The following is a 12,458-nucleotide window of genomic DNA, read 5'->3' on the forward strand; positions in this document are numbered from 1 at the left end:
CAGCACTGCTGCTATATTGAACCGCGTGATGCAGGTGAGACGGCCAGAGGCATTCCACTTGTTATACTGAAAATACAATGTAATTCACTGCAACAACTTAAAAAACATGCGAAACTGGGAATGGGTGTAAATAATTATCAGGGAATTTTTAACTTAATCAGGGAAAAATAAGGGAATAGAGCTTTAGAGAAAATAAAACTAATTGCGAACCGATATGCCATGATTGACACTCGATTGCTTCTTTGTTCACCCATAGGTGGATGATCTGAAAGCCAAGTTGGCCTCACAGGAGGTGGAACTGGCCCAGAAGAACGAGGATGCAGACAAACTCATCCAGGTGGTTGGGGTGGAGACAGAGAAGGTGTCCAAGGAGAAGGCCATAGCCGACGACGAAGAGAAGAAGGTGGCCATCATCAACGAAGAGGTGTCCAAGAAGGCCAAAGACTGTTCCGAGGATCTGGCCAAGGCCGAACCTGCTCTTCTGGCTGCGCAGGAAGCTCTTAATACCCTCAATAAAGTATGCATCAAGAATGATTCGTATATGTTCCCGAAAGCACAATAATATTCTACCTGCCACTGAACCAGATTTTTTGTACATGAATGACAATTTTCCACAAAAAGTTGGATTTCCTGCCCTTGAAATTTATTTTGTATCCGAGTATTGTATTAACTGCAATGAATTATATACATTCCCAACTTCTTTTGTCTCCCGACTTTGCCAGCCAGTTAAGCATTAAGAAGAAGTGTGCAATCCTATTTCCTCATGGTACATATCACTTTCATTTATTTTTCAACTAGTTTTATTCTCTTATAGAATGTTTGCTCTTGTTTATTATTTGAATGTTTGCTCTGATCTATTCTACTAGAATAACTTGACGGAGTTGAAGTCCTTTGGTTCACCACCCTCAGCTGTGCTGAAGGTGGCAGCTGCTGTCATGGTCCTCCTTGCACCCAATGGCAAGATACCCAAGGATAGGAGCTGGAAGGCTGCTAAAGTTGTTATGAATAAGGTAAGACTTGAAAAGATTAAAAAAGAAAAAAAAATCACCAGAGAATTCCATAAATTCAAACCTATTCATGTGCCCTGCCTTCTAGATGAAAATATGTATATAAATTGTTGTTCATGTATTCATTCTGATGGAAGATTTATTGGTGAATTTCCACTTGGTCTACGCTCATTTTTGTCAATTTTTCATTTGGTTCCATCATACATGGCCTCATCCTAGTTTGTCTCTAACCATTTTATCTTACCAACTGTTCAGGATTCAACCTTCTTTCCCTATGCTATCCCCTATTGTTATGCACAATGAGGCCTGGGACTGAATAAACTATTGTTAGGCTCCAGTGCACTCTCCCTGGCTTAACAGGTGGAACATTTTTGCATTGGATGGGTTGCCTTTTACCAAGCATAGGCTTCACTATCTGCTCAGAAATCAAACAGGGAGGACCTATGGGTCAATTATTGGTTCAGAAATGCTGTTGGAAAATTGAAGTGTTTAGACTTGAATTTGGGGCAGATAGCGCTGCATTTTTCCATGTCAAAGCATCAAGAACATTACTGCTGATAATTGAGGCCTTCCTGATGATTTCCTGCCTTTAGTCAAGACTTCAAACTATGGTTCCAAGCCTGGTTCCACTGGTTGTTCCATTGGCCGTTCCAGTAGCCGTTCCGATCCCATTCCCGGCCATGGCTTTACCATGATTATGACTGTCAAATCCCGCTATGGACAAGACTTCTAAAGAGAGTCAGAGAGGGAAGACAGATTTGTCGTCGAATGATGTAACTAGTTAACGATTTGTCAGCATGAAAATTGAACTGGAGTGATTATTTCACCACATAAAGTGGGTCACTTTGTATGTTATTTCAAAGACTTCTTTTTTATGTTATTTGTACTCTAAAACGAAGCCATTGACTTATTGTTGTACAAGAATCTGAATACAGTTCTAATAAATTCTTTGAACTGTATTTTTATTGTTCATGTAATTATTTCATTTTATGTCCTCTTAAGTTACTTGGGTGTGACAATTGGTTGCAAAAAATGATTGCATGTCCTCTTGGGTTGACTTGGACGTGACACCAACCCTTCGTCCTAATTGCTATTGAGCCCATTTGTATAATTTCCAGATAAACTATACCCATTTCGTCTAGCATCCACTTGGTCTTAATGAGTGGGATGTTTCTCAGAGATTTAATGCTGACGAAAAAACACTGAAATTCCCAAATGCATGTGGTGTTAAGTACATCAACACATTTGTCAGATCACACTCGTGAGATACACATTTGCATTTAAGCTTGACCATTAGTCACGTATAAATCTTTGTGAAACACGATATTGGGACGAATTCCTTGAACACTGTGTACAAAGAAATCGGTGGCCTTGTATCGTGGGATAATAATTGGAGTACCTTGTCCAGTGTATGGATGTGTGTACCAGATTTGTTATTATTGTTATTCTTTTGCTACCCAAGGTTGATGCGTTCTTGGATTCCCTGATCAATTACGACAAGGAGAACATCCACGAGAACTGCCAGAAAGCCATCAAGGAATACCTGAACGACCCCGAGTTTGAGCCAGAGTACATCAAGGGCAAGTCTCTCGCCGCCGGTGGGTTGTGCTCCTGGGTAGTCAACATTGTCAAGTTCTACAATGTCTACTGTGACGTGGAGCCCAAGAGAATCGCCCTGCAGAAGGCCAACGATGAACTGAAGGCAGCCCAGGACAAGCTGGCTGTCATCAAAGCCAAGATCGCTGTAAGTAATTCAAAATATTGATCAACACCACCACCAAAAAATTAAATCCTGGATGGTGTGTCACAAAGCTGTTCATAAGTTACACATGACTCTACTAAAGACTAGAATATGTTCTTAAATGCAATATTCAGTTACATAAGAATATGTCATTCAGCACAAGAACTGATCACCAGTTGCGCTTGAAGTCTTGCATAACTCGCAAACAGCTGTATGAAATGACTGCCTGATCTTTTATTACATGAACTGCCAATGCACAGTGACACAAAGCTTTTAAGGAAGTGGATTATCACAAGACACTGTATATGTAATTTTGTCAATTTTTTTCTTGTGTACATTGAGTGGGTGAAGCTGGGACGAATACTTCTTTAGTTGAAGTTAAAAAGGATGGTTAGACCTTCAATTTTATGTTATGTTGGATCTCATTGGTACATTGTAGAGTTTCATTGGCTATTGTGCCGCCACGAGAGAGTATCAGTAACAAGCAGACTCTCTCGGTGACTGTCGAAAGAACAATACAGCAAAAAAAATCAAATGCAAATTCCCAATACGCACATATCATTGGTTGATAGTCAAGTTGTGTTTGATTTTTGGACTTGCGCTTGATCGCAAGTGGCCCCTGGTAATGCACGAGTTTACCATCTTTTTTATTTCTTTTACTTTTTGCTTGATAGGAACTGGATGCCAATCTTGCCGAGCTGACTGCACAGTTTGAGAAGGCTACTTCTGACAAGCTGAAATGTCAGCAGGAGGCCGAAGCCACCTCCCGCACCATCACCTTGGCCAACAGACTGGTGGGAGGTCTGGCCTCTGAGAACGTCAGATGGGGCGAGGCCGTGGCCAACTTCAAGATTCAGGAGAAGACTCTGCGTAAGCATCTGAAAATAAATGATAATATCCCATTTTTCATATGATGTTTGATACCTTGTAAGAACACCTAAGCGTTTTTTTTAGCTTTTGCCCCCATAAACCTTTTGTAGTTTACGCATGACTTTAAGCACGACTGGTGACCCTTTCTTGTGCTGAAGGATATATCTTTACCTGAGAACCTAAGAACATGTTCCAGTCGTGCATAAAGTCATGCATAAATTTACAAACTGCTTTATGGAACACCACCAAGGGTCAACTGATCCAGCCAGTACAATTTCTCTACTCCCTGGGGAGCAATGAGATATCTTCATATATATGACATTAGTAACAGTTTAGAAGCTTCTGAAATAAGGAAACTTGATTGGTCAGTTGCCATAGGCTTATAGCATTCAAGTCCTTGATTATCACTTCTACACTAATCATGTTGTTGTATTCTTGCCACAAATACAATTGTTTTTTTTTCTTATCACCTATAAAATGATTATTTTGTTGTTTTCTTATCACTTTAATATACAATGATCATTTTGTTTTTTTAATGATGATGATGATGATCCACAGCATTTATATTGGCCCATATTTATGTTAGAAAAATTCTAATCACACACAATTATTTTATTGTTTCTTATTCTTTTATTCAATTGTCATTTTGTTGTTTTCTTATAACTTATACAATGATCATGTTCTTGTCACTTACAAGATGATCATTTGTTTTTCTCTTATCACTTTGACAATGATAGTTTTTGTTTTGTTTTCTTCCAGCTGGTGACGTACTTCTGATCACTGCCTTTGTATCGTACATTGGTTGTTTTACCAAGACCTATCGTGTTGATCTCCAAGAGCGAATGTGGCTTCCTTTCCTCAAATCACAGAAGGTAGGTTCTCGTGCACCTTCGTACCATTCCCCTTTAGCGAAATTATTCAGGGTGTACTTGAAAAAAAGGGTGGCAACAACATAATAATCGTGAAACTTGGACATAAGAGTAATCAAGTATCACTGAACATCCTGTGCTAGTTTCAGGTCACATGATCAAGTTCAAAGGTCTTGTAAGGTCAATGAACTTTGGCCACGTTGGGGGTATTTGTTGAATTACCATCATACCTCTGTAAGTGTATTGGTCTAGTTCATAAAACGTTTAAATAAGAGTAACCAAGTATCACTGAACATCTTGTGCAAGTTATAGTAGTTTTCAAAATCAGCACTGCTGCTATGTTGAATCGCGTGATGCAGGTGAGACCACCAGAGGCATTCCACTTGTTTCTCCATATATCACTTTGTGCACTGCTCAAGCTATTATAATTTGAGAATATTATAACCTTTCATAAGGACAAAAAAAACAAAAAAAATTAGTCCAGGAAAGTCCACAATTTTCTGCTTTGCTTCCCTATTCTAGGACCCTATCCCAATCACGGAAGGACTGGATGTTCTCAGCATGCTGACAGACGATGCGGATATCGCTGTCTGGAACAACGAAGGTTTACCCAGTGACCGAATGTCAACAGAGAATGCCACCATCCTGTCCAACTGCCAGCGCTGGCCCCTCATGATCGACCCACAGCTGCAGGGCATCAAGTGGATCAAGCAGAAGTACGGTGACGACCTCCGCGTGATCCGTATCGGACAGCGTGGGTACCTGGACACCATCGAGAACGCCATCTCGTCAGGTGATACCGTGTTGATTGAGAACATGGAGGAGTCCATCGATCCTGTGCTCGATCCTGTGTTGGGTAGGAACACCATCAAGAAAGGAAGGTGAGTAACGGCTGCTTCTGCTTATTTCTGCCTCCTTCAAGATTGAATAGTCTTGCCAAATTTTTGGTGTGTTCAGACTGCAGTCTACATCCTTATGTGAGTTATTTACAGCAAATTTACCATTAATTTTCAGCTTGTACTCAGAACAGATCAGGGGAGAGTGTCACCAGTGATTTTCAATAGCTATTGTTATGCGCTACTGAAATTATTTCCGCTGATTGGGATTAGTCACTGACCATGGTTTAGCTCTCAGCTAAAATTATGAGAAGCCGAAAATGCCCAATTTGTTACATTATGTGTTTATTGTGCTCATTTCTTATGCTTTGACTGTAAAAGAAAGCCATTTTAGTGAGTATTCTCAGACAGTTGTGAATGGCTTGAGCGTGCAATAAGCTGATGTTTGAGATTTGTGCCACGATCGTCTTTCCTTAGTTAAGCCACATTTTTAGACCAGAGTTTAAATCAAATCCAAGTTCAGAATACAGGCTTTCAAATATACTATGTTCATTTTAATGAGCAAAGTATCATTTTACAGTTTCTTGACCTTTGACCTTTCTCCCGCTTCAGGTATATCAAGATCGGTGACAAAGAAGTGGAGTACAACCCTGAATTCCGGCTGATCCTCCAGACCAAGCTGGCCAACCCTCACTACAAGCCAGAGATGCAGGCCCAGACGACCCTCATCAACTTCACTGTGACCAGGGATGGTCTAGAGGATCAGCTCCTGGCCAATGTGGTGGCCCAGGAGAGACCCGATCTTGAGAAACTAAAGGTAAGAATCCAGCTTCTGATTGGCTGAGATGAGATTAGTTGGGAAAATCAGTGGCTATTTGTTTCATGAAACACTCCCTGGGGAGTGTGTCATGAAACACACTCCCTGGGGAGTATTTCATGAAAGCTTTTGTCTGTGATTGTAAAAAAAAAATACATATCTTTGTACCATTTTGTATTTCCCGCTCTTGTTGATCAAATAATTTTATTATATTTCATTTTTGTCAATATGATAACACTTTATACTTAACTTTTATTTTTTGTGAAATCGCCAGATTTGGCATTTTATTAACGCTTTCGGATTACACTAGATATATGATATATAGAAAACTATTTTATTATTGCCATTACTATTTTTGATAACATGATTATATTCCTGTTGTCTCTTTTGTGTGCAGTCTGACCTGACCAAGCAACAGAATGACTTCAAGATCATCCTGAAGGAGCTTGAAGACAACCTCCTTTCCCGTCTGTCATCCGCCGAGGGCAACTTCCTGGGTGACACCGCCCTGGTGGAGAACTTGGAGACCACCAAGAGAACTGCCGCTGAGATCTCGGTCAAGGTGGAAGAGGCAAAGGTCACCGAGGTCAAGATCAACGAGGCTCGCGAGCTGTATCGTCCCGCCGCCGCCAGGGCTTCGCTCCTCTACTTCATCCTGAATGATCTCAATAAGATCAATCCTATTTACCAGTTCTCACTCAAGGTGAGTCACATTTCTCTGCATCGATCTTATGCTTGTTGCAGAAACGAATCACAAAAAATCAAACACAACTTGAAGTTGAGCCAATCATACAGGTATATTTACAAGCTGCACTTGATTTTTTGAGTTGTGTTTAAAAGCAACTCTCTCTTCAACTGGGATTTTGGGTGTCATTCTCAGTAGCTAGCTTTTGGAGTGTATAAGATTTTTCATTGCTAAAAGTTATGTATGAAAATTTTTTCCATTATCACTGTAGAGAAATTAACAATGTAGGAAACCTTAACCCTTACCATTTGGGGTACCCTCATGTCATTTGTGATGTATTCCTTATATCACTTGAGTTGTTTCATATATCTCATTTTGAATGTGTTTGAAACTTCAGACATGAACGAATATCTCGTCTGATGGTTATCTATGTGCAAAGTAATAAATGGTAATGCTATTTTAAAATTAAGATGTTTTCTCTTTTATTTTCTTTCTTTCCAGGCCTTCAACACCGTGTTCTCCCTATCCATTGCCAGAGCCGAGCCGTGTGAAGATGTCAAGGAGCGTGTGGTCAATCTCATCGACTGCATCACATACTCTGTCTTTATCTATACCACTCGTGGTCTCTTTGAGGCTGACAAACTTATCTTTACAACCCAGGTTGCATTCCAGGTCAGTACATGGGTCACACCAAACTTATCAAATGATTGTTTGCTTGATTTTCATTAGTGATTATGTCTTGTGGTCAATGCAAAGCAATTCTAAAAAGCTGGTCTTTACAACCCATAGTTGCAATCAGGTGAATTTGTGATAAATGGTTTCTGTTTATAATAATCGTGAAAAATATGAATGAAAAATGTATGCTTAATCTAGTAATATGTTGTGTAAGTTTTGTTTTTAACATTTTTTAAAGATAAATTCATTAATATTATATCAATTTAAATTGCAGGTTCTATTGATGAAGAAGGAGATTGCCCAGAATGAATTGGACTTCCTGCTTCGTTTCCCAATCCAAGTCGGTCTGACCAGCCCTGTGGACTTCCTGACTAACTCGGCCTGGGGAGCTATCAAGGTAGGTATCCCCTTCATTTTATTTTGATATATGTTTTCTTTGTTGTCTGGTGCTCATTTCAGTGGTAAATTGCCACTAGGCCTGCACCATCCGCTTTGTGTGCTCTCCATTTGCAGGGCTGCCCAGTCTCCCTGATTGTCAGGGAGACTCCCTGGAAATTGAATGATTTTTCAGTGAAGAACTACAGAGTTTCAACATCTCGAATCGTACATTGATTTCTTCAATTGGATTGTGTCTGATTGAGAAAGATCTCCCTTTCTTTTTCTGTAAATTCTCCCCGCAAGAGGAATATTGAAATTGGCAGCTCTGCATTTGGTCTCATCCCATGTGGTTCAATCCTAGTTTTCGTACAACCAGTTTCTATATGGTCTAATTGCCATTCAGCCTACTAAATATTTTGTCTGATTCCCAGTTAGGCCATGCCTGTGTCTTCTAATATCCCCTTGGTCAAACACCACTTAGTCTCTATCCTTAGATGAACTGCCTATGAACCAACTTTTCATATGACAAAGTACAAAATGATTTTTTTATTAATAGACCAAGTGGTAATTAGACCAGATACTTGTTGACCAAGTGGGTGCAAACAAAGTTACTTTAAACCAGTTGAATTAATTCCTCAAAACTAATCTTTAACAAGTTCTTCTATTGCTTCATTGGTAACCACCTCAAAGAGTGCTATCCTAGCATCTTTATTATTGGGATAATTAGATATCGATTGATTGTTTCTTTGTGTTCCTCAAATAGTCCCTTTCTGCAATGGAAGATTTCCGCAACTTGGACCGAGACATCGAGGGGTCAGCCAAACGATGGAAGAAGTTTGTGGAGAGCGAGTGTCCAGAGAAGGAGAAGTTCCCTCAGGAGTGGAAGAACAAGTCCGCCCTGCAGAAGCTTTGCATGATGCGTGCCTTGAGAGCCGATCGTATGAGTTATGCTGTCAGGTATGTAAGGCTCTGCTCTTTTGTCTACATACCTTTTTTCGAATTCATAATGATGAATTTAGTGGGTTCCGAATTAAAGGGATTTTTTTTTTGGTACCTATAATAATGTTAACCAAACAGAGGTATCAAGACCTATTAGGGAAGACTTATAGTTTGAAAATAGATGACATTAAGTGATAAATGGATTATTGTTTTTTTATCCATACAAAGTCAAAAACATCTTAATTGCCTTCCACTAATTTTTACTGAAGCACTTTTTCACCGTATAATGAAAAGTTTGGTGTTAAAATAATCAAAACTGTATATGAGAATCTACAGTATCAGCTGATGTATTTTATGTCTCTTCTCACGTTCCTTCAGGAACTTCATTGAGGAGAAGCTCGGTTCCAAGTACGTAGAGGGAAGGCAGGTAGAGTTTGCCAAGTCCTACGAGGAGAGCGACCCAGCCACGCCCGTATTCTTCATCCTGTCTCCCGGGGTAGATCCTCTGAAGGACGTGGAAGCCCTAGGCAAGAAGCTTGGCTTCACGTTTGACAACAACAACTTCCACAACGTGTCTCTGGGTCAAGGCCAGGAGATCGTTGCCGAGCAGTCCATGGACCTTGCTGCCAAGGAAGGCCATTGGGTTATCCTACAGGTGAGTGTTTGCATCTGGACCCTGTAAATATTTTTAACAAACACGCATTTTAGATGTTGACATTGTTGGCTTTCCATAGTTGGGATTGATCGGATCAATCGCAATTCTTAGTAAGACGGGTGCCTGGATCCTGCTGTGTAAAGAGTTGCGATCAATCACTATTAAGGAAAGCCAGCGATCCCAACATCTGAAATGTATATCGTGGCAAATTGTTAAAACTTTGTAACTCAAAACTTAAAAATTTTGAAAGCAGCTTAGAAAAAGCTGTATTTTAGAAAAAATTGTAGAATTGTGTGAAAACATTCTCCTGGTACCTTGTCAAGAATTTTTTTTATAAGCAAAAGTAGGCTGCTACCCTTTTTAATCACTCTAAAATCAAGCTTACTCTGAGCTGTCATCAAAATGTTTCCTTCTTGAGGTACAAGGTTTAACAGCCCAGAGACGATATGCCTGTTCAAAGTGTTTTCTGAATCTGATTTATAGTTAGTCATGCATGCATCATTATCTTTGACAATTGACTGCGCGCCTCTTTGTTTCCTGTGGGACATCGTGCAAATATCCTGGATGAAAAACTATGACTTGGATGGATTTCCTTTAATTGCAATTGGTCAGATCAGATCAATTGCAACTCTTTTTGTCAGATAGGACCATAAAACTAGTTGCAGGAATTTCGCCATCTATGCATTTAGCTATCATTTCTTCCTAGGGCCATCTCTAATTTTTTGTTTGTTCCATCTCCCCTCCCCTCTCCCCCCCCCCCCCAAAAAAAACATTGCTTGTACTACTTTGTCATTATTTTGGAAGCATAAGGACCTATTTCTTAAAATTCAGAAACATGGATGATCGCGTTTACCAATCATCTGGCATGAATTACAGGTCACGAATTCCACGGCCCTTAGTGGCCTTTGATTATAACATTTTATATTCGATAGATTGAATAAAAGAGAGAAGAATGAACTGTGTTATATTTTGTTGTCACAAATTCATTACTGCTGCTCCATTGAATTGAACATTGCAGATTAATCTCCCACCACTGGGACTTTCCGCTTATAGTAACCATCATCCTTCTTTTACTCTCTGTTTTATAGAACATTCACTTGGTAGCCAAGTGGCTGAGTACATTGGAGAAGAAGTTGGAGCAGTATAGCATTGGCAGTCACGAGAGCTACCGTGTATACATGAGTGCTGAACCAGCGGGCTCACCCGAGTCTCACATTATCCCTCAAGGTATTGGTTATTTCTGTATAAGATCATAATCACAAGCCTGTTCACGGTTGTAAACTACGCATGAGCAGAAAAGGGTCATTTGAGATAAACCATGAAGGTGGCTTTCAAATTCACTGACATAGGCTTTTGTGATTTGATGATTACTCATGTATTCCTTTCAAAATATTCATTTTATCACATCCAAACTGAAGAGTAATAAATAGAGCCTTCATAATCACTGGTATTTAACGGTAGCCTAAACAATAGTCAAATGTGCCAAAGACAGACAATAAAACAGATTTCCAAACTCTATCCCTGATGTACTATTCTAGTCACCTGGTCTATACAACGCCTTTTGTTCTTAGAATGTGAATACTCTACCGATAAAGCTTACGCAACATCTACATTTGAAATTGATAGTGCTTATCCTAATGAAAAGTCATAAAGGTCATTTGAGAAAAGTTGATCATGAGCTAACTGAACTGGCTTATTACTAGAACTGTTGTTTTTCTATATATGAAAAAGGGTAGCAGAGTTCACCTTCACAATTTGTTCTTGTAATTTGAAACATGCATTCATTTGATAAAAATAATGCCGAAAGTATTTCCAATCATTTTTAATTAATTACTATTAATGTAGTGTAAAATTACACTGGATACTAAATGCCTTGCTCAAGGGCATAGGTGATGGGATCGAACCCTGGAATTTGAAGTGTCTAGTCAGGTGCCAAGGCATCTCCAGATTCGTTGCATAGGTTGTTTTTCATTAACATCAAAATCTGTGTCAAATTATACTGGGTAGTTGTCCATGAAATAGCATGTAAAATGTCATTTATGCATTGACACTTGTGCGTAAGTAAGAATTGAAGCACATCATCAATCATCAATAATAAAGCTTTCAGTGGACATTGTTGATGAAACACCCCCAGGGCAGCTCCTGTTGAATTCTTCCAAACAATTCTGCCAATCATCACTCCAACTCGCCAAAACATCCCCTCTCTTGATTTTTTCAAAAAGCATCTAGAAACACACTTGTATAACTATAAACCTCTACTTTTATGCCGCTATAAAAAGCACTTTTTATCCTTTGGACAAAGTGGTTATAAATCCATCCGTTATTTTTTGTATCATTGTTTGAATTCCATCAGGTATCCTGGAATCATCCATCAAGATCACCAACGAGCCTCCTACCGGTATGTTTGCCAACCTGCACAAGGCGCTCTACAACTTCAACCAGGACACGCTGGAGATGTGCGCCCGCGAGGCGGAGTTCAAGGTCATCCTCTTTGCCCTCTGCTACTTCCACGCCGTGGTGTGCGAGAGGCAGAAGTTTGGACCCCAGGGTTGGAACAGGAGCTACCCCTTCAACACCGGAGATCTCACCATCTCTGTCAACGTGCTCTACAACTATTTGGAAGCCAATTCAAAGGTACAGTATTTATAGGGTTATTTTCCTGGGGGTATTGCGCCTTCATCAAACTCCCCCTAACAAGAAAACACCAAGTCACAATCTAAAAAGAAAACAGATAAAAATCAAATAGTTTTTTGTTTTGCTATTTAGTTTTCAGTTTAATTTCTTCTGTGTGGCGTTTCATTTATATTTCAGGAAGATCACGTTGATGAGAAGTTCATCTGGTTTTAATCAATTTTGTTTTAGATTTATTTGTTACTTCATGTAAGACCCATGGGCTCATCTAGCTTGATTTTGTGCTACCTTTACCTGCAAAGGTATATAATCTGCAGTAAGTTTTTTCATTAGTGCATGTGACGACTATTGGTTA

At 39.6% G+C, this 12,458-nt stretch overlaps 1 protein-coding gene across 1 annotated transcript in view; it reads left to right on the forward strand.

Annotated features, from left to right (window-relative positions):
• The window catches only part of LOC121422823 (dynein beta chain, ciliary), a 60,439-nt gene that overhangs the window by 43,606 nt on the left and 4,375 nt on the right, over window positions 1-12,458 (forward strand). Inside the window, exons 49-62 of the mRNA XM_041618034.1 lie at window positions 257-517; window positions 867-1,010; window positions 2,470-2,751; window positions 3,423-3,618; window positions 4,378-4,490; window positions 5,010-5,368; window positions 5,936-6,140; window positions 6,538-6,843; window positions 7,327-7,497; window positions 7,775-7,897; window positions 8,642-8,835; window positions 9,196-9,472; window positions 10,561-10,699; window positions 11,826-12,106. Of these exons, the coding sequence (XP_041473968.1) occupies window positions 257-517; window positions 867-1,010; window positions 2,470-2,751; window positions 3,423-3,618; window positions 4,378-4,490; window positions 5,010-5,368; window positions 5,936-6,140; window positions 6,538-6,843; window positions 7,327-7,497; window positions 7,775-7,897; window positions 8,642-8,835; window positions 9,196-9,472; window positions 10,561-10,699; window positions 11,826-12,106 (3,051 nt within the window). The remainder of the gene's footprint in view (window positions 1-256; window positions 518-866; window positions 1,011-2,469; window positions 2,752-3,422; window positions 3,619-4,377; window positions 4,491-5,009; window positions 5,369-5,935; window positions 6,141-6,537; window positions 6,844-7,326; window positions 7,498-7,774; window positions 7,898-8,641; window positions 8,836-9,195; window positions 9,473-10,560; window positions 10,700-11,825; window positions 12,107-12,458) is intronic.

This window comes from Lytechinus variegatus, chromosome 10 (assembly GCF_018143015.1).
Source record: "Lytechinus variegatus isolate NC3 chromosome 10, Lvar_3.0, whole genome shotgun sequence".
Classification (NCBI taxonomy): domain Eukaryota; kingdom Metazoa; phylum Echinodermata; class Echinoidea; order Temnopleuroida; family Toxopneustidae; genus Lytechinus; species Lytechinus variegatus.